The sequence below is a fragment of the Vulpes vulpes genome, chromosome 8 (genome assembly GCF_048418805.1).
Source record: "Vulpes vulpes isolate BD-2025 chromosome 8, VulVul3, whole genome shotgun sequence".
NCBI classification, from domain to species: Eukaryota; Metazoa; Chordata; class Mammalia; order Carnivora; family Canidae; genus Vulpes; species Vulpes vulpes.
In genome coordinates, this window is record NC_132787.1 from 4,707,884 (window position 1) to 4,732,193 (window position 24,310).

The window sequence follows — 24,310 nt, forward strand, 5'->3', positions numbered from 1 at the left end:
TTGGCTCATGTCTTTTTTTTTTTTCCCCTAATGGCACAGGAAGAGTCTTTTTACTTTCAGATTTTTCCCTCTTAGGCAATCCTCCATGCCAGCTGAGCATATGACCCATGTAAAATGCAAACCTAGTCAAAGTCTGACTAAATCCCATTGTCTTGTCATGTGTCTGTTATAGGACAAGTCCAATTCCTTCCTGGTCTAGTCTCTACATACTTTACCAGCTGCAGCTGCCTCTTTTCCTCCTCAAGCCAAAGTTGCCTAAGAAGGCCTCATACCCACTGAACCCCCAATGTCACCTGAGTGTTAAGGTAAATGTTCCTTCATAGCCCTAAACCTTCATAAATTGTTTGCTTGTGTATTTATTAAATATACAGATGACTCATTCCTGAGAGGTCACAGGATCCTCCCATTGCTAGGAATGTGCCACCCCCTTGTATCTGGTAAATTCCTATTCACATTTCAAGTCCTAGCTCAGACATCAAGTCTCTGTAGGCTTTTCGAACACTCCCACTCCCCAGATAGGATTAATTGCTTCTTCATCTGTACTTCTAACTCACTTTACACATATTGTGTCCTCATACTTACCATAGGATAGGGGTCTAAGGAGGCCCAGACCAATGCAACAATGAGTACTCCTGACCTTAAAGGGTTGTGGGAAGGATAAAGTGGTATAATAATGTAGAGTTAATATTTACTTTCTTTATATCTTCCCTAATAATATTAATAACAGGGCAGCCCAGGTGGCTCACTGGTTTAGCACTGCCTTCAGCCCAGGGCGTGATCCTGGAGATGCGGGATCGAGTCCCACGTCAGGCTCCCTGCATGGAGCCTGCTTCTCCCTCTGCCTGTGTCTCTGCCTCTCTCTCTCTCTCTGTTTCTCTCATGAATAAATAAATAAAATCTTTAAAAAATAATATTAATAACAATATGTATTACAGCTTCTATAAAGCGTAAACTTGAATAGTGTTCCAGACACAGTTTGCTCTGGGAATAAACCTGTGACACAGGGATAGTACTATTATTTCTGTTTTATAGTTGGAGAACACGAAGTACAAGAAGGGTTACAAAGTGATAATACAAGTGGTTCAGTGGTATGCCTGCTGCGCAAAAGAGCTCCAATGGTATTTGTTTAAATGGAGTCAAGTTTTCTGGTTATGAAACCTGTGACCTTTCCTTTAAAACACGCTGCTTCCTGTATGCCTTGGCCAGTATTTTTTCAGATTGCGGGTAGCCACTCATTATTCAGTAATGAATTCAAAGACGTAGAGAGGACTGATAACGATAGAGAAGTTCAGTACATCGCACTGTAGAAGGATGAGCAGAATTCTGTGATACTTGGCTGTAATGTCAAATGCATTTCTCACTGTGAATCTGCACCACGACTTAAGAAAGCTCTGTGCTTAGCACAATGCCAAGTGCTAAGTGAACATTTATTAAACAGAATTATAGCACTTTTATTTTGCATTTATTCCTCCCCCCCACCCCCCCAGCTGTCTCCTCCATTCTTGGCTACTGGAAAGCAGAGATCGTATCATCTGTATTTTTCTGATACCTAGTAGACCACTTGTTACGAATTTAGGGCTCCCAATAAATGCGTGTCAAATAAAAACCTGGATGAATGCATCCGTGAATGAAGGCATTGTATAGCTCAATAAATATGGTTACAAATGACTGCTGTTCTATCTCCTTCCGGAATTCTTCCTATTGAACAGCGAGACCTGGCACTGTTCAATTGACAGTTTCCAAAAGCCCTATTTTCCTGCCTGGGGGAAACAGCAAGGCCGAGCATAATCCGCACTCAAGAAGTATCATTTGCCCTTATTCTTATTTATTTATTCATGAGAGACACAGAGACGAGAGAGAGGCAGAGACACAAGCAGGCTCCATGCAGGGAGCCCGCCGTGGGACTCGATCCCGCATCTCCAGGGTCACGCCCTTGGCGGAAGGCGGCGCCAAGCCTCTGCGCCACCCGGCCGGCCCCTCCTTTGCCCTTAGTCAACATGGTATCCTGAACGGCTTCAGGAAAGGGATCCGGGCTGGGGGGAGACCCTAAAAACAAACAACGCCCCCGCCCGTCTGTTAACCTTAGTCAAAATGGCTGCCTTTGGCGTCGTCTCGTCAGCAGGCGCATGCGCGGTGCTGGCCTTTCCCCTCCCCACTCGGGGGCGCTGGGGCGTGCGTCGCAGCGACGAGGGCCAGCGCGGGAGGAATAAATTTCTCTGTGATTGGTTGGTGCAGGATTTCAAACCCGAGCGGAGGCGCGGTGCTGCTCTGCCGTTGGGTGAGGCGCGGAGGGGAGCGAGTGGAAGGCGGCCCAGGGCGGCCCAGGTCGGGCCGGGTCGGGGCGGGCGGACCCGGCTAGGTGGGCGCCGGGGGCTGCGAGAGCAGGTGCGTCCGGCTCCGGGCTTGCGGTAGGAGGGGGAGTGTCCCGGGGGGTGAGCCGGGGCCGCGGCGGGTTCAGGAGGGGACCGGCGTCGGCAGCCCGCCCCCGGGGCTCCCCGCGGAGGGCTTCTCTCCTCGCTGTGTTTTGCGGGAGGCCGGGGGCATCTTTTTGGGGCGGGACCCACCCCCGGAGAGGGGACTCTCACTGGGGAACGAGGCCGGGAGCGGGTGGGGGTAACACTTTCTCTTGGGCGGAAGCCAGGGCTTGGGGGCAGGGAGGAGGCCTGGTGTGTGTTTGAGAGGCCGGGGCGGCTTGAAGTGGAGCCTCTCCCTGTGGGCTGTGCGTGTCCAGGTGCGCTGGCCGAGGCCGTGGCATCCCGCCCGCCCCATCCTAAGTCTTAGCTTTAGGAACAGCGCTGGGCCTTAACTTGTACGGTTCCACGTAGGTGTCTCTCTTCATTGGATTTTCGCTCGCAGGCGGAGGGAGTGTCTAGCAACGTAGGGTGGGTGAGAAGATAAGCCTTTTTCCCTTTTTTTTTTTTTGAGAATTGTCATTATCATTCTCTTGAATGTGTAGGGTGAGCTTTTCGAGTTATTGAAAGGGTTTAGAGAAGGCGCCTTTCCTGTAGCTTAAGTATGCAACAGGTACTCAGTGCATAATGTAAGTACAAGACAGTCTTCTTTTTTTTTTTTTTTTTTTTTTTTTAAGATTTTATATATTTATTCATGAGAGACACAGGCGGAGGGAGAAGCAGGCTCCATGCAGGGACCCCGACGTGGGACTGACGTGGGACTGGATCCCGAGTCTCCAGGATCACGCCCTGGAATGAAGGCGGTGCTAAACCGCTGAGCCACCCAGGCTGCCCCCAAGACAGTCTTCTTTAGCTTTCAAAGAGCTGGCGCTTTGTTCAGGCCAATAGAGCTTAAGACTTAACACTGGTGAATCTAGTAGGCCTCTGCGCTGTTGAGTATACTGTACAGTAGTACAGCCCTTTTAGATAATATTTTGGCAACGTTTATCAAGAGCTCGGAGAGGTTTTTACCCTGCAATATAGTAATCCCAGCCTTGGAAAACTGTTCTAGGGAATCCAGCCACCTAAAGAGAAGAAAACAAAACAAAACTGTTCACAGTGATGTTCATTCATTCATTCAGGGAATGTCTATTAATCATTTGCCAAATGTCAGGCACTATTCAGGGTACTAGGGGCTCAGCAATGAACAAAACAGACAAAAATCAGTGGCTTCTTGGAACTTAAACTGTTGAGGCAGAGAATAAAATAAGTTTTTTTTTTTTTTTTTTTTTTTAAGATTTTATTTATTTATTCATGGGCGGCACACAGGCAGAGACACAGGCAGAGGGAGAAGCAGGCTCTATTCAGGGAGCTCAATGTGGAACTCGATCCGGAGACTCCAGGATCACGCCCTGGGCCGAAGGCAGGCGCTAAACCACTGAGCCACCCGGGGATCCCCAGCAAATAAGTTAATATATAAATATGTTAGATGGAGATAAGTACTTTGGAGGAAAATAAAGCAGAGAAGTGTTAGGGTTAAAGGCTGCAATTGAAAAGTGGGTAGTTAGGAAAGACCTCACTGTGAAAATGACATTTGAATATATCCCTGAAGGAGATGAGGGAGTGACCATGCAGGAGATTCCATGTAAATGTAACTGGAAAACTGGCAATTCCACACACATCCAAAGAACAGAATGGTCAAATAATTGTTAATCCACTTTTTGTAACTTAATGGAAACATAAAAGAGAAAAGCAAAACACAAAATTATATCTATGATTGCAATATTGTGAGATATGAGTATATAATGGGCAAAGTTTAGATAAGGAGATGCAGGTAATTAGAGTGATGAGGTTTTAGTTTCACTATTAAAAAACATTAATTTTTTTGAACTTAGAAAATTCAGAGTGTGAAGCAGTGCCCTATCTCTGAAACTGTTAGGGAATGCTTTAGTGAATTGGGAAGACACTAGACCTTGAGGAACGGAACACTGAAGAATGGGAAGAATTCACAGAATAAGAAGGAAAAAGAACTTTACTAAGTATACTAAGCTAGTGATAATTTTCTGAGACATAATAATCAACTCGTCTCTTGGTAGTCTTCATTCACGTTGGACTGAGAACATTCTGTTTACTCTCTCTCTGCAGTTCATTTGTTCATAAGAACATTTGGTTTCAAGATAATCCTTCTGTCTGCCAGTTGTGTAGAGGCTTCTGATACAGTGAAGCAGAAGCTGGACTTTCAGGAAAAAGAATTGCTCTGAAATACTTTCATATGAAAGAATCTTGTATTGAGACTGTCTTAGGGAATGGTTTTCTTTGGCAGTGGAAAACCTATATTGCTGAATTCTTGGGAATCTCCAGATTTAGTTTGTGAGAATGTTTTTCATTAAAACTGTTTCCTGAAAAACTCAGGCAACCTTCCATTGCTTTGTCTTACAATATTTAGTTAGCACCCTTGGTGCATCTAAAACGTGATGTATGGGTCTCTTAATAATGTTGTTTCTAGGAGGAAGAAGAGGATAGAGACTTTTCCCAGGATACTCTGCAGTTAAGATCTGTAATAGTCTGTTATTCTGAAGGACGATGTCTGTCTCTTGGCTGGGTGATTGAAATTAAATTGGGGACTCAAAGCAATCACATCAAGCTGAGACTCTTTCCTGGTGATGTGAAATTGCTCCCTCAGGGATACTCACAGATTGGGAATCTGTAACATAGTGACTTCTCCACCTCTGGGGCTTCTCATCAATAACAGCTGAGATTCTCTAACACCTTTTTGTTTAAAGTGCTCCGCAAACTGATTTCCTTGCTACACGCAGATCATTTCAGCTTTCCCAAAAGGCAGCCGCCTCTGTAGTGAAAAGTGACAGCTGTTTTACAGCTGCAAAGCAATGTACTACAATATGACTTTGTTTTTGTTTCCTTTCACATTAGTGTATCTCTTAGCTATGGAGCTAAATAATAAAGGGGGAGAAATAAAGGAGTATTCATGTGGGTGGAAAATGTGACCCAACAGAAAAATTAAGACCATTTTTAATTGACATTGAATAGGATGAATAAATTTTAGCTGTTTGAGTTACAATTTGGCTGAGATATCAGAGTTAGTACTGATGCAGAAAGATATTTTTGTCATCTATAAATAATTCCTGAATGTCACTTCTATAGAACATTAATAAAAATACATAGTCCCCTGGCATATAAAGAGAAGAGGATTATATTTTGCTAGTGCCGTTTTTGGATTACCCTAAGTAAACCTGTGTTAGAGGAAAAGCTATTCTCGGATGCTACAAGCCTCGTGTAAGACAGCTTGCCAAAGAGCCTAGACCTGGTCAAATTTTGCTATCTTCTCCATTCTTCTTGGTCTGGGTTCCAGCTATGATTTGGTAATCACGTGGTAGGATGTAAATAATAACTATCAGACCAAAACAAAAAAAATGTCATACCCACTTTTAATAGTAAGGTTCGATTTTTACATTATAAAACATATACCTACATGAATCGATGATGCTCTGTGAGGTAAATAGGCCAGGTGTTATTGTTCCCCCTTATAAATGAGTCTCAGAATTTGACTTATTCCAGGTTATACTAGCAAATAGAAGAACTCAAACTTTATTCCAGGGCTTCTGTCCAAACCACCCCTTTTTAAAACTGTTGATTCAGTTTTCATCAGTATTATACATTGATGTTCAGATGGAATGGAAATTCTTTTGACCATAGGGTCATGGGTGTATGTATGTATCCTCTGATTTCATTCATTTATTTATTTAATAAACTACGCCCAACATGGGGCTCCCACTCATGACCCCCGAGATCAAGAGTAGCATGTTCTATTGACTGAGCCAGCCAGACACCCCATCAAATATTTATTTTTGAATACCGAGTGTTACTTGGTTTCAATAGTGCCAAAGGTAAGGTTTCTGCTCTCATGTATAGTCTACCTGGGATATAGGATAGAAATGTGGTAAAGTTAGAGTGCAAGGTTTATATGTCTGAGTGTCAGCTGAGCAAAGGCCAGTTGAAGTGAGTGATGACAGCCTGCCAACAATTAGGGGATGGATAGAAAACATGAGAGGAAAATCCATGGGTAATCATACTTGTCTGAAAGGGAGTAACTTAAGGTGATTCTGAGGTTTGAAACAGAGTGAATGATAAGGAAATCAAAATTGGGAGTCAATAGGGTAAGTCAGTTGGTAGAGTAGTTGCTAATATATAATGGGGAAGGCTAGAACAAAATCTCAGAATCCGGCTTCACCTCCAGGGCACCCCAAGCAAACCGAGAACTATAGGACTGGGTTAGGAGAGAGGCCAAGGAGGAATGGGTGATCATCTGGAAAGCTGTAATGACTAACATGGGATAGTTTGATAAGTTCTTTAGGAGATTGGAGGATTGAATTTCAGGGAATCTCTGGTGTTGAGAGGGAAGAATAGAAAAAAAAAATCCAAAAACCCTTCATAAAACTCTAAATCTGGAGACTCTGATGGTCTGACAGTTAAGGTTTACTTACCTCTGTTTTATAACAGAGCACTGGGAGTTCAGTTAAACAACTGTCTCCTGGGGACTAGGCATCATATTTGAAGCATAATGTAGTAGATGGAGATAGTTGTATGCGATAACTGTTACTAAGATGAGGAGATGTCCCCAGGTAGGTTCTCTGTGTCTTTAGTCTTTTTAGGAATCTGGTTGTTTTCAAGAGCCAACTCCCCCCCCCCCCCCCCCCCCCCCCCCCCGCCCCCGCAACCCTCACTCTAGGGAATGGTATGCACAAAACACAGGCAAGAAGAATAATGGGCTAGAGGAACTTGAGAAAATGTGAGGATTTCTTTTAAAGGGGACAAAGGATGAGGTTATATTGTCATTTAAAACAACAATCCTGATTTTTTTTTTTTTTAACAACCAGTTTTTAATACTCTAGTTGCACTGTGCAATCTTCCTTTTCTGCATTCTTGGGCAGTTAGAGGTTTTCCTATGTACTGAATTCACTGCCTTACAGTCTCAGAATATATAGGTGAGTGCTGAGATAATGGAAATCAGTGCCGTATATTAAAACTGATCAGTCTCTTCCCATTTTTACTGGAGCCAAAGGAAATTATCATTTAAATAAACTACTGAATGCCCTGTTCCTGCCCCGTAGCATTTGGGTATATATTGCCTGTTTTGTCATACTGTTAAACCCATGGGCATCTCCATGACTTCTAGATCTCTTCCTGTCAGTTTTAATGCTATTCTTTTAGTTTTGTTCTTAGTTTAGAGAAAGATCTTTGTAATAAATTTGTTAGTCTGGTTGCTTAGCAGCTTGCTGTGATTATGTAGCTTGGAACAGATACATTGCCATTTGAAATCTTGGTTTCCGGCCCTGATTCAGGTATATGTTGCCTCCAAGCTTGGAATTGAAAGCTTTTTGGCTATTAGACCAATCATCATTTGAGTACAAATGAATAACTGTAGCATTTAGTAGAGAATATCTTTATGTTTATATATTCCTTTGTCCTTTGTTGTTTTTTTTCCCCCTGTACTGTCCTCATAGCTTCTGATACAATCTTCTAAACGTTGTAAAATAACTAAACCTTCATAAAAGAGTTCTTAAAATTTAATTTAGATGCATGAACTAAGGACCTGGACTAGAATGTTGAAGGAGGACTTGGAGAAACATAAGAATCCAATGGTGGGGAAAAAAAAAAAAAGAATCCAATGGAGTTTCTAAAGACATTCAGTTTTCAAATGAAATTTATTTTTTATTTCATTTCCTTGATAATTTTTTTCCTTGATAATTTTTAAAATGTCCAGTTGATGTCTTCTTTTTCTTGACTGTTAAATGAAGATCTTATTTCCTAAAAGTGTTTCCAGTTAAAGTCCATTCAGAATAGAACTGTCTGTAAGGACACCATTTTTTTTTTTTAAGATTTTATTTATTTATTCATGAGAGACAGAGAGAGGCAGAGACACAGGCAGAGGAAGACAAGCTCCCTGCAAGGAGCCTGATGCGGGACTCGATCCTGGACCCTTGAATCACGCCCTGGGCCAAAGGCAGACGCTCAACTGCTGAGCCACCCAGGCATCCCAAGGACACCGTTTTTAATGTAATATCAGCAGGTCTTTGGGGGGAAATATGAAGCCTGAAATTCACTATATAGAACACAGTAGCAAATGATTTTTTTCCTTTGCCCTTCTAACTGTGAAGGTGGTGTATTGTCTCCTTGGTGCCAGAATGTGGTACAACATAATCCTTTGCCTATACTTAGTATAAATTTATTAGACATAGTCCCTGCACACAGTCCAGCAGAGAGCCCTGCATTACAGAAATAATTCTTGTGCTGCTGAGCTGGCGATTTCCTCACTTAATCACTTGTGTGACGTCATCTGTGCCGTTGGTAGGAAATGTGCTGACCATGTCCTGCGTTTTAAAAGGCAGTTGCAATAGGGGTACTAGCTAAAAATGAAATTAAAAATAAACCTTTTAAGTTACGTTGAAGGGCTTCAAAGTCCAGAAGGATTAAAGTGGCAAAAGCGTTATATTAATCAATAGACTAAGAACCACATTTTATAGTTGGTTACCTAGTAATCAACTGACATGCTTGTCCCTAATTGCTTTCCTTGCAGCTCCAGAGTGATTGCAGAGTGGAGGAAAAGAAGTAGGCAGGAAGGGGTGTTATATTTGGAGGTCTGAAATGCTTCTCTGATTTTCAAATGAGTGTTAAACATTCCGACTTTGTTTTTATAATAAAGATTATACAAGACCGATTGTTGGCTTGAGATCCTTATAATGATAGCTACAAATGGAAGAGTCCAGATGTTAGTCACTGATGGCTGTATTGGATTGCTACTGAATCTTTTGTCTGGGGGAGAAGGCTGGACCCCTAATGTATATTTGATTTCTTGGCAGAAAGATGGATACGACGATGCTGAATTTGCGGAATCTGTTTGAGCAGCTTGTACGCCGGGTGGAGCTTCTCAGTGAAGGAAATGAACTCCGTAAGTCATCCTGAGCTGGCCTGTGTGAAGAGAAAAAACAGATTTCAGATTTTGGTTTTCCAGTTTGGTGTTCCAGTCTTAAAATTGTTTTTCATTGGGGCTTTCTAAAAAGAATGTGATAGTCACTTATCCATGGTCAAAGCTTAATGGACACTCATTCTAACTGGTCACTTTTTTCCTATAGTTCTTAAATGGGTTTGCCCAGATTTCTTTCATTATCAAGATTCTCTTTCCCTTGAATACTTGGTATGGGTTGCCAATATCACTTTCATACTATGAACTGAGTAAAATCTGAAGTTCCGAGGATATTGCTTCTTTCTTTAGAGTAGTAGTTGTCTGCATTTTTTTTCCTGGGCTTTCCCTCTGTGCTATAAAATATTTTCAGTTGAGAAGAAAAATGTCAAAATTTCATTTTGAAGAAGGGACTATTCATCTGCCTTCATCTGTGTCATATATTTGATTCTTAGAAAGGGTTGAAATTGGGTAGATAGAAAGCTAGGGAGGAAAAGGAGGTGGTGATAGAACAGTGGTCTGGGAGGTAGATTAGTGAGAAAAGAGGTGGGGCTGATGGCCCTGACTTACGTGATCTAAGGGAATTATTATTATTATTTTTTTTATTTATGATAGTCACAGAGAGAGAGAGAGAGAGGCAGAGACACAGGCAGAGGGAGAAGCAGGCTCCATGCACCGGAACCCGACGTGGGACTCGATCCCGGGTCTCCAGGATCGCGCCCTGGGCCAAAGGCAGGCGCCAAACCGCTGCGCCACCCAGGGATCCCGGGAATTATTTTTTTAAGAGATTTTATTTATTTTTTCATGAGAGACACAGACACAGACACACACACACACACAGGCAGAGGGAGAAGCAGGCTCCATGCAGGGAGCCTGACGTGGGACTTGATCCTGGGACTCCAGGATCATGCCCTGGGCTGAAGACAGGCGCTTAACCGCTGAGCCACCCAGGCTGCCCAGGGAATTATTTTTTATCAGCTTTTCTTTGGGTTGCCATTCTCTTCTATTTCAGATTTTCATTAATATCTAATTTAGTAAGCATTGCTCTTAAGTCAGCCTCATTGGCATAAAAGTAATGTAAGAACTGCATCTTCAACTTTTATTTTTTAGTTTTTTTAGATCTTCACAATACTTAGCATGGTGTCTTGCTTATGCCATTCAGCATTTTCTTTAATTTGATGTTTTTAATAGCTCTTATCCACTTACAGGCCTTTAAAACAATATTCTATTTTTTCTCTCAGTAGTTGTTGCATGGCCCTATCATCCGATACCAGCTCAGTTACCATGATGGCATACTAATTAGGTTTCTCTTTGAGGTCACATCATCTCAGAAGATGGATTACTTTGGAACCCAGTGGGGAAGAGTATTGAATAAGAGATCTTAAAATTCAGGCTCATTCAGCAAATATTTAGTGAGAACCTAAAACAGCTTCTAGCACACGTTGAGTTGAGGGAAAGGAATGACTGACTAAATGGCTTCATGGACAAAAGTAGGGTTTGAGTATAGCTGTAGATGTAGGGTAAGGTCCCAACAGACACAGGTGAGAGAGGGCAATTAGGATGGAGGCAAGCGGGTGTGGGGCTTGAGGGGAGTAGGAGTAGGGGGAGTGGCATAATCAGCAGAGCTTTTGGAAGATGACCCTGGCAGAGGTAGAGTCTGAGAGACTAATGAGGATGTGGTTGCCATAGCTCAGGGAAGAGTCAGAAGGAGCCCTACCTAACTCGAATGGTGTTTGTGAAGATGGAAATAAGGAAAAATGGAATAGAAGAGACTGTGATTAATAAGATCTCTAGGAGGAGACAGCCAATAGGATATGGGGGCAGAGGGAGGAATCTGAGGTTTGGAGTCTAAATAACTAGTGCAGGCTTTTAACTTATTTCTGTATCTGTTTCTCCATCTGTAAAATAAGAATTCAAATGTCTTTATCTTCTTTGTGGGAGTGCTGTGAGCATTTGGGGATAAAACGAGATACTAGTTGTGAAAATACTTTGGAAGTAATTATGCCAAAAAAAAGATACTTATTTTTACAGGTATCCTTGTTTTATAAACACATTTCTATCTTCCCATTGATTTCTGTTATAAAATAGTGGTATGTTTTGCCTCCCTCTCTAAATTCCTGACTTGGAATGTTGGCTTTTGAGGAAATAGAGTGGCTTTGTGTTTTCCAGACTTCTAGAGTCTTCTTTCTGCAACCATCTCAGTCTCTGTCCTCTTCTTAAATCCTAGGAATTCCTCCTATGGTTAAGTATCCTGACTCCTTGTTCTTGTCTTTCATCAGTCACTTCATTCTTCTCTCTCCTTTTTATATAGGTTTGTTGTTTTTACCGAAGTCCAAGGTTCCTGCAAGATCAGAGTGAAGGTTAATATTCAAATAAAATGACTTTTAATTACCTAGTTATCTTTGATTTCCCCAGTCTACATTGTTTTTATCTCTCTCTCTCTCCCTCCCTCTCTCTCTCTCTCTCTCTCTCTCTTTTTTTTTAGGAGATTTTATTTATTCATGAGAGACAGAGAGAGAGACAGAGAGACACAGGCAGGGGGAGAAGCAGGCTTCCCTATGGGGAGCCCGATGCAGGACTCGATCCCAGGACTTTGGGATCACGACCCGAGCCAAAGGCAGACACTCAACCACTGAACCACCCAGGTGCCCCTTTATCTCCTGTTTTTATTTTATCATGAGCTGCCCGAACTTTTTTTATGTTGTTGGTGTGTAAATTGGGAATAAATATAACTGTATCAGGTACCTGTTGTGTGTCAACACAATGGTAGGTTTGTTATGCTATATACAGTAGGTGAAAACTACAGTGTATATGACATGGTAGTCTTCATGGAAGATTATGGTATTTAAGTTTCAGAGATAGGTTTCTTATGAAACAAGATAATACAAGTGTCAAAATACATGTTCTTGGGAAGTATAGAAAAATGTAATGTGGAACAAACAGATTAGGAAAGGATTCATAGAACAGATGGGACTAGAAGAATGGATACATAAAGAAGAGTGTAGGTAGAGCATTCTGTTTGGAGTACACAGCTTGGTCACAAGGGAGAAGGCAGAAATAAGCATGGGTCTGTTCTGGGAGCAGGGACAAGAAAGGGTATTGTGTAGTGGTGGGAGGGAGGTAAGTTTGAATAGACTGGTGAGGTGGACTTGGATGCCTGGAGTTTAAATTTGATCTGAACTTCAATTCTTCATTAATTTGTGCAATGAATATGTAAGTGCCTATTATGTGCTACAAGGTACTGGAGATAAGAGACACTGCCCCCTTGCCCTTAAGAAGCTTAGAGAATGGTGGGGAAGACAAAGGGAAGTAGAGGCTGTGCAGAGGCCCGAGGAGGAGTGAGCTGAGAAAGCAAGATCTAGGAGGCGGTTTTAATCTATTTGCTGAGCTGTGAACCAAATCTTGGGGTTTTTTTGTTTTGTTTCTAACGAATCAGAGATTATCCCCAATTTGTTTTAAGGAAATTTCCCTTATCTCTCTTTTGATAGATGCATTTCATAGTTTAATATATACATAACTTTTTAAAGGAGATAATTTGAATTTAATAAATCTTTTGAATGTGTACTTCATGACAGGGGCTAGTACCAAATTTGAATTGTGATTCACAAACTGACCCCAAAAGTGTGATGCTTATTGATCTCCAGTATCAGAATTTTTCTTGGTCTGTCATCTAATGTGCCATTTTGACCCATTCTGGCAAACTTATTTCTTAACAGATTTATACATAAGTAAATAGTTCTGGTTAACATCTTAGCAGATGTTCTGGTTTTGGTCTAACATAAACTAAGTTGAACTAGTAATTGAATCATTCATACTATTAAAATAGGAATTCTTTTCTGGAAATGAACTGATACTCTCTTTGGTTTGAGTTCCATGGTCCAATTCAGTTAGACCTATAACATATGCCAATTAACAACGAATAGAGATTAAAACCCAAATTTAATAAGGCTTATCAAGAAGGAGTGTCCTAAAGAGCAAAATTAGGTCCAATGGAAATCTTTTCATTCTCAAAATTGTTTTTCAGTTCAGTAAATATTTGAGTGTGTGTGCAGTACTATATTCAGAAACATTTAATTGACCACAGTGTGGAGCTAGAAAGTTTTTAGATGTGTAGTTGAAAAGTATATTTCTTGGGTGGGGGTGACTGGGTGACGGGCACTGAGGTGGGCAATTGATGGGATGAGCACAGGGTGTTATTCTATATGTTGGCAAATTGAACACCAATAAGAAACAAATTTATAAAAAAAAAGAGAAGTATATTTCTTATTCTTTATTTTTATGAAATTGAAGTACTATTACATACATTAGAAAAGTATACAAATCGTAAGTGCAGTACTTGACGAATTGCCAGAGTGAACATGGCTAAGAACCAGCTCTTTAAAAAATTTTTTTATTAATCTACATTGTTGAAATAGTTAAATTTGCAAAAAGATATATTGTTTTCTTTCTTTTTTTTTTTTTTTAAGATTTTATTTATTCATTCATGAGAGACCCACACATAGAAAGAGGCAGAGACACAGGCAGAGAGAGAAGCAGGCCCCATGCAGGGAACCCGATGTGGGATTCCAGGATCATGCCCTGGGCGGAAGGCGGCGCTAAACTGCTGAGCCACCCGGGCTGCCCTGTTTTCTTTTTCTTTAAGAAGGAAAAAATTTAGTTAGTTATTCTAAACTGTTAACAAAACCAACATACTCTCTAAAGCTATTTGAATTGTAGTTATATCTATATATCTATATCTATATCTATCTTTGATACTTTTATTGTCTAAGATAACTAGATCCTAGTCTGCTTAAAACCGGTCATTTGTTACAAACTGAAGTGTCCTTATGTGTAAGACTTGCTTTCTCTAGATTGAATTCCCATCCTAATTTGTAAGTTTGAAATTTAGTCAAATTATTAAGACTGCTTAAAAAGGACACTATATTCATTGTTTCTATTCTCTTAGGTTAAATTCAAATAGGAAAAGTGCCCTTACTACCCAAGAATCTGCTAGCTTTGTGTGCCTATGGCCTAGTTTCAGCCATAAACTGGGTTAGTTTGGCCAGGTGCAGATGTACACTTTGGGAACTTCCATCATGGTAGTGGTAGGGAGCGATGCATAGAAATTGATGGAGGGTAACTGGGAAATAGGAAGGCAGTGTGGAACAGTCTTTGCCAATAGCAGGTGGCAAACATGAATGCCACCAGGGTTATCGTGCTTTGAGGCACCGTCTTGGAAGTGATGCTCTCTGCAGACATGTGGAAAGAGTCCACATTCCACCAACAGTGACTCACCCAAAGTTAGTATGATCTGTTCTTCCTGTGTCTTTCCCACTAAAATGTTTATCCACCCTTCAGGGCAGTGTTAAACGGCACAAGCAAATTGGCTCTTTACTTTCAAATCAATATTTGTATAATTATATAGTTGAATGGAATTGCAGGCCTAGATGTCTATAATATTAATCTACATCTATTGGAGCATACTACAACAGTTATATTTGAATTTGCTGTTTAATGTCTCTCTGGCGCAGCAATGTGTGACTCTAAAGAAGGCTGTTTTTGTTTTATAGCTGTAACTGTCTTGGTGCTTGACAGCTGCCCCAAAGGTATCCCCCTTTGATTGCCTTCTGCTCAGGAGCTTTCAGTATTGATAGTACATCTGGAGCCAGGTGACTAATGAGTTACTTACTCCATAGCAGATGCCACTGGCTAAGCCAAAGTAAGTGGCCTATCGAAACAGGAATTGCTCTCCACAAAGCTGTCATGTAGGGTGATGAACATATATCCAAGATCTGCTCCTGGTTATTTTCAGCTGGCTTTGCCTATAGTTTCACTGGTCCCTTAATTATGTATTTGGAGGAAAACTGACTAGAGGACTCAGTCATTAGAACGTTTGTAATATGTTTGGTGCTCAAATTATTGAAGTTTCCCACTTTCCTTAGAATTCATCCAGTTGGCAAAGGATTTTGAGGATTTCCGTAAAAAGTGTCAGAGAACAGACCACGAGCTGGGGAAGTACAAGGATCTTTTGATGAAAGCAGAGACTGAGCGTAGTGCTCTGGATGTTAAGCTGAAGCATGCACGCAATCAGGTGGATGTCGAGATCAAACGGAGACAGCGAGCTGAGGCTGACTGTGAAAAGCTGGTGTGTATTGTTCTCTATGCCAGAACTATGGCAGTGGGGGGAGGGGGCAGCCTCATCTGGTCATGTTTCCATCTGCCAGTTATACTCAGTTTCCTCTTCCACATTAAAGAACTAAAAGCAATCTATCCGTTGACAACTTGGCCTTGACTGGAGCTGAAATTGCAGCATAGGAATCCTGTTCTTCATAGACTGAAATTAAAATATTTTTTCTCTTTTAGACTTGAAACTATAACTTCATAGATTTCAGATGAGAATTTAAAGAATTAAAATTAGGCAGGGGATTCCTAGCATGTTGATCTGTCACAAGATGTTGATGTCTCATGCCACCTAGAGTATCCTCATCCTTTTGTCAATAGCTAGTACTTTGTTATTGATACAGGCAAGACAACTCTAAGGTTTTCCATCATTACTGCCCCTGGTTCAGGGGAAGGGGCTAGATGTAATCTGCCAGTTGAGCAATGTGACTAAGGTAGAACACTATCATTTTGATGTTCCAGGGTGGGTCATGGTACAAAGGAAAGCCTGTATGAGGAGGCACTAATCCATCTTGGTACAGTGTTAAATGCCTCAGTAAGCTCAAATTGACTGGTTCCAGTGTGTCACAGCTTTGTATCCATTTCAATGCATTTTGCTCCACTATTTAGAAAGGTGGGTGGCTGCTTTGATCCATAGAGGAAGCCAATAATTGTCCTGATAAAATGATACTAAATTGTTTTTGCTATGTGAAATCTATTTTGGGACTCTCATTTTGCAATACTGTCTTGAATTAGCAGCTTGACCCAAAAGTCTTGTAGCAGAAAGCCCACTATTCTAGATGGAGTTCATTTTACCAGTCAGAAATCAGAGACGCAATCTGGGCTTGATGTGAATTAATATGCTATTGGTGTAGCAGGCTTCCTGAAGGCTCATTTGCATAATGCTGTATTTTAATGTCTTTGGTCTGCCCGTCCCATAAATTTGAGGTGAAGCTTTCTCCCCTGGTTAGTTAGGATGTTTTACTCTGCTTTGGTCTGCAGGAAAGACAGATTCAGCTGATTCGAGAGATGCTCATGTGTGACACATCTGGCAGCATTCAACTAAGCGAGGAGCAAAAATCAGCTCTGGCTTTTCTCAACAGAGGCCAACCATCCAGTGGCAATGCTGGGAACAAAAGGTGGGGAAACTGCATCTGTTGTTATCTGATCACGAGCAATGCAGCTGTCGGAAGTTCTTGTTATCTGAACTCTTAAATATACTGCTTCTGGAATGTGTGCTGAATAAAGCAGAAAAACACTTTGGAGGAAGGGCAAGTGGGAAATAAAGGCACAAGGGCCTCCCACTTCCTTTTATTTTGTTTTTGATCTTTCCTTGGGATGTTGTTTCACCATGGGTAAAATTTTGATGTTGGTGCTAAATTGCACATCAATAACTAATTCCACTCATTGCTCAGAAACCTAAAGGTGAAAGTGGCAGTTCAGCAGTACTTGGAATGTTTACTCTCCAGAGAGCTCTTGTAGCTCTTCTGGTTTAGAAGGCCTGTGAGCCCAGACCAGACAATAATTTTGGTTTCACTGCATCACTATTTAAAATAGTCTCAACCAGGCTTTGAATTTAACACCCCCGATACAATACGTAGGGAAAGGTCAGCACTCTTAGAGCTATTTATTTTGTTGCCTGGTTGTTTTATGGGGAATCTTTATAACTGAGAAGATATATGGGCTTAATTTCTTCAAAAGCTAGTGCTGGGTGATACTCTTTCTTATAGAAAGCAACCACAATTGGGATCAGATTAAACTTCACTCTTCTGCCTATGAATTTTTAGTAGCCTGTTCCGCAGGAGTAGCACCCATGCTCCTGACTGTAACTTTCAACTGATGTTGCGAGGTCTTTGCCAAAAAAGCAGGTGTGCTGCATGTGTCTTCGTGCATACACAGATACACTCTCCCACAGAAACCAGCACAACTAGGCTTTGAACTTGTAGTTGTCTCCATAGGAAGGCACTGCTATGAAATTGCTGATTTTACTTGACCCCTGTGACTTGTTCTGAGTGTTCATGCATTTTACTTTCCAGAGTCTTCTGTATCTAATACTGTATTGTTTCACTCATTTAGATTGTCAACTATTGACGAATCTGGTTCCATTTTATCCGATATCAGTTTTGACAAGACTGACGAATCGCTGGTAATAAATGTTTGATCTCTGAAAATTGTCTATTTTTCTTACCCCTGCTCCCTCGGGAATCTCCTTTCTGTCCTCTCTTCTGATATTCCTTTATTACTGTTGTAGTAATTGATGTGTTATAGATACTGAGCTAGCATTTTGTTTTATTAATTTCAAGGTTCTTATTTATTTATTTGAGAGAGATAGAGAAAGAGTGTACAGCTGTGGGGGTAAGGGAGAGAGAGTCTTTAAGCATATTCCACACTGAGTGCAGAGCCCAACGCAGCAGGGCTTAATCTCACAACCCTGAGATCATGGCCTGAGCCGAGACCAGGAGTCAGACACATAACCAACTGCACCACTCAGGCGCCCCTGAGCTAGCATTTTAAAATAAAAATCTACATAAGCTATAAGAGACTGGCTTATATATTTAGTTTCTGAAAGTGAGAATATAGAATTCAGGATTTGGCATGAGGTTAAATTTATTTAACGGATCTGTGAGCTACATGTACTAATTGACTGTATCTTCTTGGCTTATTAAACAGCCACAGCTAGCAAAAAAAAAGAAAGAAAAAAAATTAGCAAGATTCTACCCAGGCAGGGCTTATTTGCTGCTCTTGGAGAGAATAGACTTGTGCCTTATTTCAGAGTTAGTTCGGTTCTTGAGAAAACTTAGTCATACTTCACAATTTAGAAGGAAACCAGTGCCTTGGAACTTCAGCCAGAAGAATGGCAAAGTTTCTAGGGACTCTAATGTTTATTCAACAATGGTTAATAGGTCTGAACTCTTGTTACCCTACCTTTGTGGGGCAGCACCCTTTTCTTAACTTGCAATGATTTCTGCATAAAAGGTCATCTCTGATATTTCAGTCTTTGATGTTCAGGATACTGGTGGTTTGTTGGTTTGTGTATCTTTCCTATTTTACTGGCTGAAAGCTAGCAAACAAACCAATAAATCAGGAGGTAATTCCTGGTTGGTTTTCTGATAGTGTGAAACAAGTGACAACTACTTGTTAAATGGGCTAGGAGCATTACATCCCAAATCAGTGTTTGGGGAAATCATTGCCATTTTATAGATATAAATAGTAGGTATCACCTTTTTGAAATATAGAATGATATGAGTAGGTTTGGGATATATAGTAAAACTAGAACCTATTAATAACTGATTTGGGAGCTAGACCTATTTATGGTGTATCTGTTATAATCCAAACTGAATCAGATAATCAGTAGCTAAATTAAATTACTTGACCGGGAATTGGAGAGTTTAGATTTCATTTAGCTAAGCTACTATTTGCTCTCTACTACTGTTTCTGGGTTTTGTATTTTCAGAGATTATCAGGAGTAAGTCATAGGTGGTTCCTAAAAGTGAATGTAAATGGTTAAAATAAGTGAAGTGAAACTAGACCACGGTAAAAAATTCTTCACTGGTGAATGTCTTTGTTGGGGCCCAAGGAAGAGGGATGTTTGAGAAATGTAAAGCCTGAACTAGAACTTGTTAAGTGGCTACATTGTACAGAACGTCTGGTTAGATGATAGCAATCTCTTAAGAGCAAGAAGGACATGTAACCTGATCAGTATAGTGCCTGAGCTTCTGTGAGTTCTACAACTAATTACAGAAATAGTCAGAAATAAAGGGCCAGGCACTGGAGATAATCACGACAGAAGTTGATTCTTTAACCTTTTCTTGCCTCTGTGGTATTGACTCCTGACTCTATTATAATAACTTCAATTTTGGAGAGAAAGCAAGTTAACTCACCATAGCTCTATAGCTATAGTACTTGAGCCCCTCCCCTTTCCCTCTCCCCAAATTGTCAGGCAGTCTGTCTCAAAAAGCTTTTCTAGGGGTGCCTGAGTGGCTCAGCAGTTGAGCGTCTGCCTTCAGCTTAGGGCATGATCCTGGGGTCCTGGGATCGAGTCCCACATCAGGCTCTCTGTGGGAAGCCTCCTTCTCCCTCTACCTGTGTCTCTACCTCTCTCTCTATTTCCCATGAATAAATAAATAAATTCTTTAAAAAAAAAAAAAGCCTTTCAAGTTTTCTGTAAATTTATTTGCACAGGGTTTAGGGGAGGCCTAACCACAGAGAGAAACTAATGCAGTGTAATTGTCAACAGGATTGGGATTCTTCCTTGGTAAAGACTTTCAAACTAAAGAAGAGAGAAAAGAGGGTACGTATGGTTTTATTTAGTTTTTGCTGTTGTTTTTACAAAATTACAATAAAGGAATTTTCTCTAGAAGTTTTTCCATGATACAGCATTCCTGACATATGTTGCTCTAATCATTTTTAAACACCTATTACAAATGAATTCATCCTGGGGGCAGTATTGCCAATCCTCGAGGTAGTAACTCAGGACAGAATCTTGTCCTATTTCACTGTTCTGGCTGCCTCAGTTCATTCATATATTGGAAAAGGATTTAAGTTTGTTTTGAGTTGTCATAGGAATTTTTACGCAGGACTTTTGTACTCTAATATAATTTTCAGATGTAGTACGTGTATAATGAGATATGCAGAGCTCTGTCTGTGTGTGCTTGTTTAGGGTACTTAATATGTTTCCAAAGACTTCATGTCTTTTGATAGGATTACAGCTCTACTTTTTCTGGTGCTGTCATCTAAATTTTTCCAAAGCTTGGTTGTTTCTTCCAGGGCACTGAGGGCATTTTTGTGTTGGTACAACTTAAGCTTTATGTGGAAATAGAATGAGAGAGAGCACATTGTTATTTGCCATAGCCCTGTACCTAGGACTTGCACCCAAGTTGTCTAATGGAATAATGTTATCTTCTGTGCTTCAGGTCTTCTATTTGGCACTAAACTAATTGGTCTTTGTCTCCTTTCCAGCGCTCTAGTAGCCGACAGTTCATTGATGGTCCCCCTGGACCTGTAAAGAAGACTCGTTCCATTGGCTCCACAGTAGACCAGGTAAGAATAGTCAGGCCAAGAGAATTGTGGTTGTGAACACATTAGAGATTAGTGGCCCCAAGCACTAAGAATCCTGAGTCAAGGGGCACCTGGGTGGCTCAGTCTGTTAAACATATGATCCTTGGGGTCCTGGAATCAAGCCCCACGTTGGGCTCCCTGCTCAGTGAGGAGTCTCCTTGTCCCTTTCCCTCCCCTTCTGCTCCTGACCCTGCTTGTGCTCTTTCTCTCTCTCAAATAAATAAATAGAATCCTGAATCAACACTGTAATGTTATTTTGAGAGAGAGATTTGGTGAGTTTTTCTGTTTAATAATAGGATCCTTATCATCCACATGAATGGAATCACTCTGAGTAAACAACTGTTGGTTTTGTATTTGATTCTATGTAGTTGCTTATGTGTATGCCTCTGTGACCTATATTTCTGTTCTAAAGTACAAGGTTTCAACTGAGTGTTTTGAGGTAGGGCCTTAAGTCCTGGCCAAGATTTAGGAGTTGTCAGCCACTCCAAAACACCCTATAGTGGAGGGGAAATGACATTCACATGTTTGTTCTTCCCTCATTTCTACTTTTGTTTCAGGGGAATGAATCTATAGTTGCAAAAACTACGGTGACTGTTCCCAATGATGGCGGGCCCATCGAAGCTGTGTCCACAATTGAGACTGTACCATATTGGACGAGAAGCCGAAGGAAAACAGGTCCATTGGGTTTGTAACTAAATTGCCTGTGTAAAACAACTAGTAAAATTGGGGGAGACTTGGTTTTTTAAGAACCTTTTGAGGCAGGGAGTAGATGTTATGGGTGGTTTCTTACTGTTGCTTACTGAAGGCCAGGACACTGTCATACTCTACCTTTAGATTGCTAGCCTGCCCTATGCCACTCACATGTGACTCACTGTTGTTGTTTTTTTTTCCTATAGATTATTTAAGAGTGAGAGTGGGGGGAGGGGCAGAGGGTGAGAATCTTCAAGCAGACTCCATGAGCATGGAGCCCACATGGGACTCGGTTCCATGACTCATGAGACCCTGACCTGAGCCAAAATCAAGAGTCAGATACTCAACCTATTGAGCCAGCCAGGTGCCCTATAATTTGTTATTCTTTCTTTTTTTTATTTTTATTTTTTTTAATTGGAGTTCAAATTGCCAACATATAGCATAACACCCAGTGCTCATCCTGCCAAGTGCCCCCCTCAGTGCCCATCACCCAGTCACCCCAACCCCCCGCCCACCTCCCCTTCCACTACCCCTTGTTCATTTCCCAGAGTTAGGTGTCTCTCATGTTTTGTCACCCTCACTGATATTTTCACTCATTTTCTCTCCTTTCCCTTTATTCCCTTTCACTAATTTTTGTATTTCCCAAATGAATATAATGTTTGTCCTTTTCCGATTGACTTATTTCACTCAGCATAATACCCTCCAGGTCCATCCACGTCGAAGCAAATGGTGGGTATTTGTCATTTCTAATGGCTGAGGAATATTCCATTGTATACATAGACCACATCTTCTTTATCTATTCATCTTTCGATGGACACCGAGGCTCCTTCCACAGTTTGGCTATTGTGGACATTGCTGCTAGAAACATCGGGGTGCAGGTGTCACGGTGTTTCACTGCATCTGTATCTTTGGGATAAATCCCCAGCAGTGCAATTGCTGGGTTGTAGGGAAGATCTATTTTTAACTCTTTGAGGAACCTCCACACAGTTTTCCAGGTAACTTGTTATTCTTGAAATGATTTTTCTGCATAGCGATTGTAGTCACTTCTGATTATGGTTACAAATTACTGGTCATCTACCAGTTATATTAAACTTGGGGTTAAAATTCAGAAGGAACAAAATATTAAGCTTAAAGTTGCTTGTTTTCTAGGTACTTTACAGCCTTGGAACAGTGACTCTACCTTGAGCAGCAGGCAGCTAGAACCAAGAACTGAGACAGACAACTCTGGCACCCCGCAGAATAATGGAGGGATGCGCCTGCATGACTTCGTCTCTAAGACGGTAGATCTGTGATCACTTTGTTCTTTTGGGCATGCTTAAGTTTTTGATTGTGAAAGTAAAATATACTAGGAACAAATTTAAATAACTCAATATTAGAAAGTTAAATGTCAGATCTCCTTCTTTCAATTCCACTCTTCAGGGTTCACTATCAGTTACAGAAGATGTCTCTCTTTCCATTCTGTGAGGAATATTAAATTAAAACAAGCCAATTTTTCAGAAGCAATTGTTGGTGCTTTTTAGTGATGCACATTTACAGTGTATGCTTGAATATAGCACATTTTTCCTTTGTCCCATTGGATTTCCTCATCAAAACCTAAGCAATCTGACAGGCTCAGAAGAGTTTATTTGAGCCACAGGAAAGTAAGTGGCAGAGTTAATATGGAAACTTTGTTAACTTCTTGTCAACAGATTCTTTCCACTAGTGTACACTGCCCCCTTCCAGCTGGATGACCTCATGCAAGTGACACAGCCTCTTTTGGCTTCCGTTTCCTTATCTTAAAAGAAAGAACAAAAACCTCTTTTGTAGGATTATTGTGAGAATTACACAAATAGGTGTAAAGGGATTAGGAAGTTATTTGGTACTAAGCGCCTAATAAATTAACTATTGATGATGATAGTTTTCTAAGACCACTCTGTTCTTTCTCCCCTCTTTTGTCCTCAGGTTATTAAACCTGAATCTTGTGTTCCATGTGGCAAGCGGATAAAATTTGGCAAGCTGTCTCTGAAGTGTCGAGACTGTCGTGTGGTCTCTCATCCAGAATGTCGGGATCGCTGTCCCCTTCCCTGCATTCCTACTCTGATAGGAACACCTGTCAAGATTGGAGAGGTACGACCTGTGGGGGCCGTCTTTGTGGTATGGCTTCTTTGGCTTTTTCAAAGCTAAATGTCAGTTTTTATCCTAAAATTAGTGATGCCAAGCATAGTTTTTCCCCAGGAATGATGAAGAGAAATGATAAAATGTTAACTTTCAGTAGACTCCTGCTTGGGTTTGTCTCTTTCTACATCAGACTCTTCTTCCCTTCCCTCCTTCCACCCTCTGCCCGCTTCTCTGTTCATCCTCCCTCCCTCCCTTTCCTTCTTTCCTTCCTTCCTTCCTCTCCCTTCTCCTTCCTTCCCTCTTCTTCTCCTCCTTTCCCTCTCTACATGCTATTCCTGTTTTATTTTATTTTATTTTTTTTTTAATTTTTATTTACTATTTATGATAGTCACAGAGAGAGAGAGAGAGAGGCAGAGACACAGGCAGAGGGAGAAGCAGGCTCCATACACCGGGAGCCCGACGTGGGATTCGATCCCGGGTCTCCAGGATCACGCCCTGGGCCAAAGGCAGGCGCCAAACCGCTGCGCCACCCAGGGATCCCCTATTCCTGTTTTATAAAATCTCAAACATACACAGAAGTAGAGAGATTAGGACAACTGACCTCTAGTTCCTGTCACTCAGCTGTTGTGATTACTAGTTCACATCCAGGCTTGACTTATCAGTACCCCCCTGACCTCCTCCTGGCCCTGTCCAGTAAATTATCTTGAAACGAATCCCAGCCATCACGTGATTTCTTTTTTTTTTTTTCATCACGTGATTTCATCTGTGAATGTACTTTCTCTTATGTAAGAGGTATTCCATACCAGGCTATTATTATTATTATTTTTTTTTTCATACCAGGCTATTAAAATCAGATTGCTTATTTCTAAAAACTGATTCAGTCTATAAAGAAATTATTTGTTGTATGAACAACATTAACAAGATTCAAAACAAAATGATTATGCTGCTACCCAGCTCC

At 41.0% G+C, this 24,310-nt stretch overlaps 1 protein-coding gene across 14 annotated transcripts in view; it reads left to right on the top strand.

Annotated features, from left to right (window-relative positions):
* The first annotated feature begins 2,103 nt into the window (after positions 1-2,103).
* RACGAP1 (Rac GTPase activating protein 1) overlaps positions 2,104-24,310 on the top strand; it is a 28,372-nt gene continuing 6,165 nt past the window's right edge. The window contains exons 1-10 of one of the 14 annotated variants that reach the window (XM_026000299.2): positions 2,104-2,278; positions 9,269-9,357; positions 15,291-15,493; positions 16,510-16,646; positions 17,584-17,653; positions 19,745-19,798; positions 20,467-20,547; positions 21,123-21,240; positions 22,405-22,535; positions 23,197-23,361. In XM_026000299.2, coding sequence (XP_025856084.1) covers positions 9,273-9,357; positions 15,291-15,493; positions 16,510-16,646; positions 17,584-17,653; positions 19,745-19,798; positions 20,467-20,547; positions 21,123-21,240; positions 22,405-22,535; positions 23,197-23,361 — 1,044 coding nt within the window. In that variant the 5' untranslated portion in view covers positions 2,104-2,278; positions 9,269-9,272. Of the gene's footprint in view, positions 2,386-9,268; positions 9,358-15,290; positions 15,494-16,509; positions 16,647-17,583; positions 17,654-19,744; positions 19,799-20,466; positions 20,548-21,122; positions 21,250-22,404; positions 22,536-23,196; positions 23,362-24,310 lie in introns of all 14 variants that reach the window. The other 13 variants (XM_026000294.2, XM_026000297.2, XM_072765315.1 and 10 more) reach the window with 13 other exon arrangements.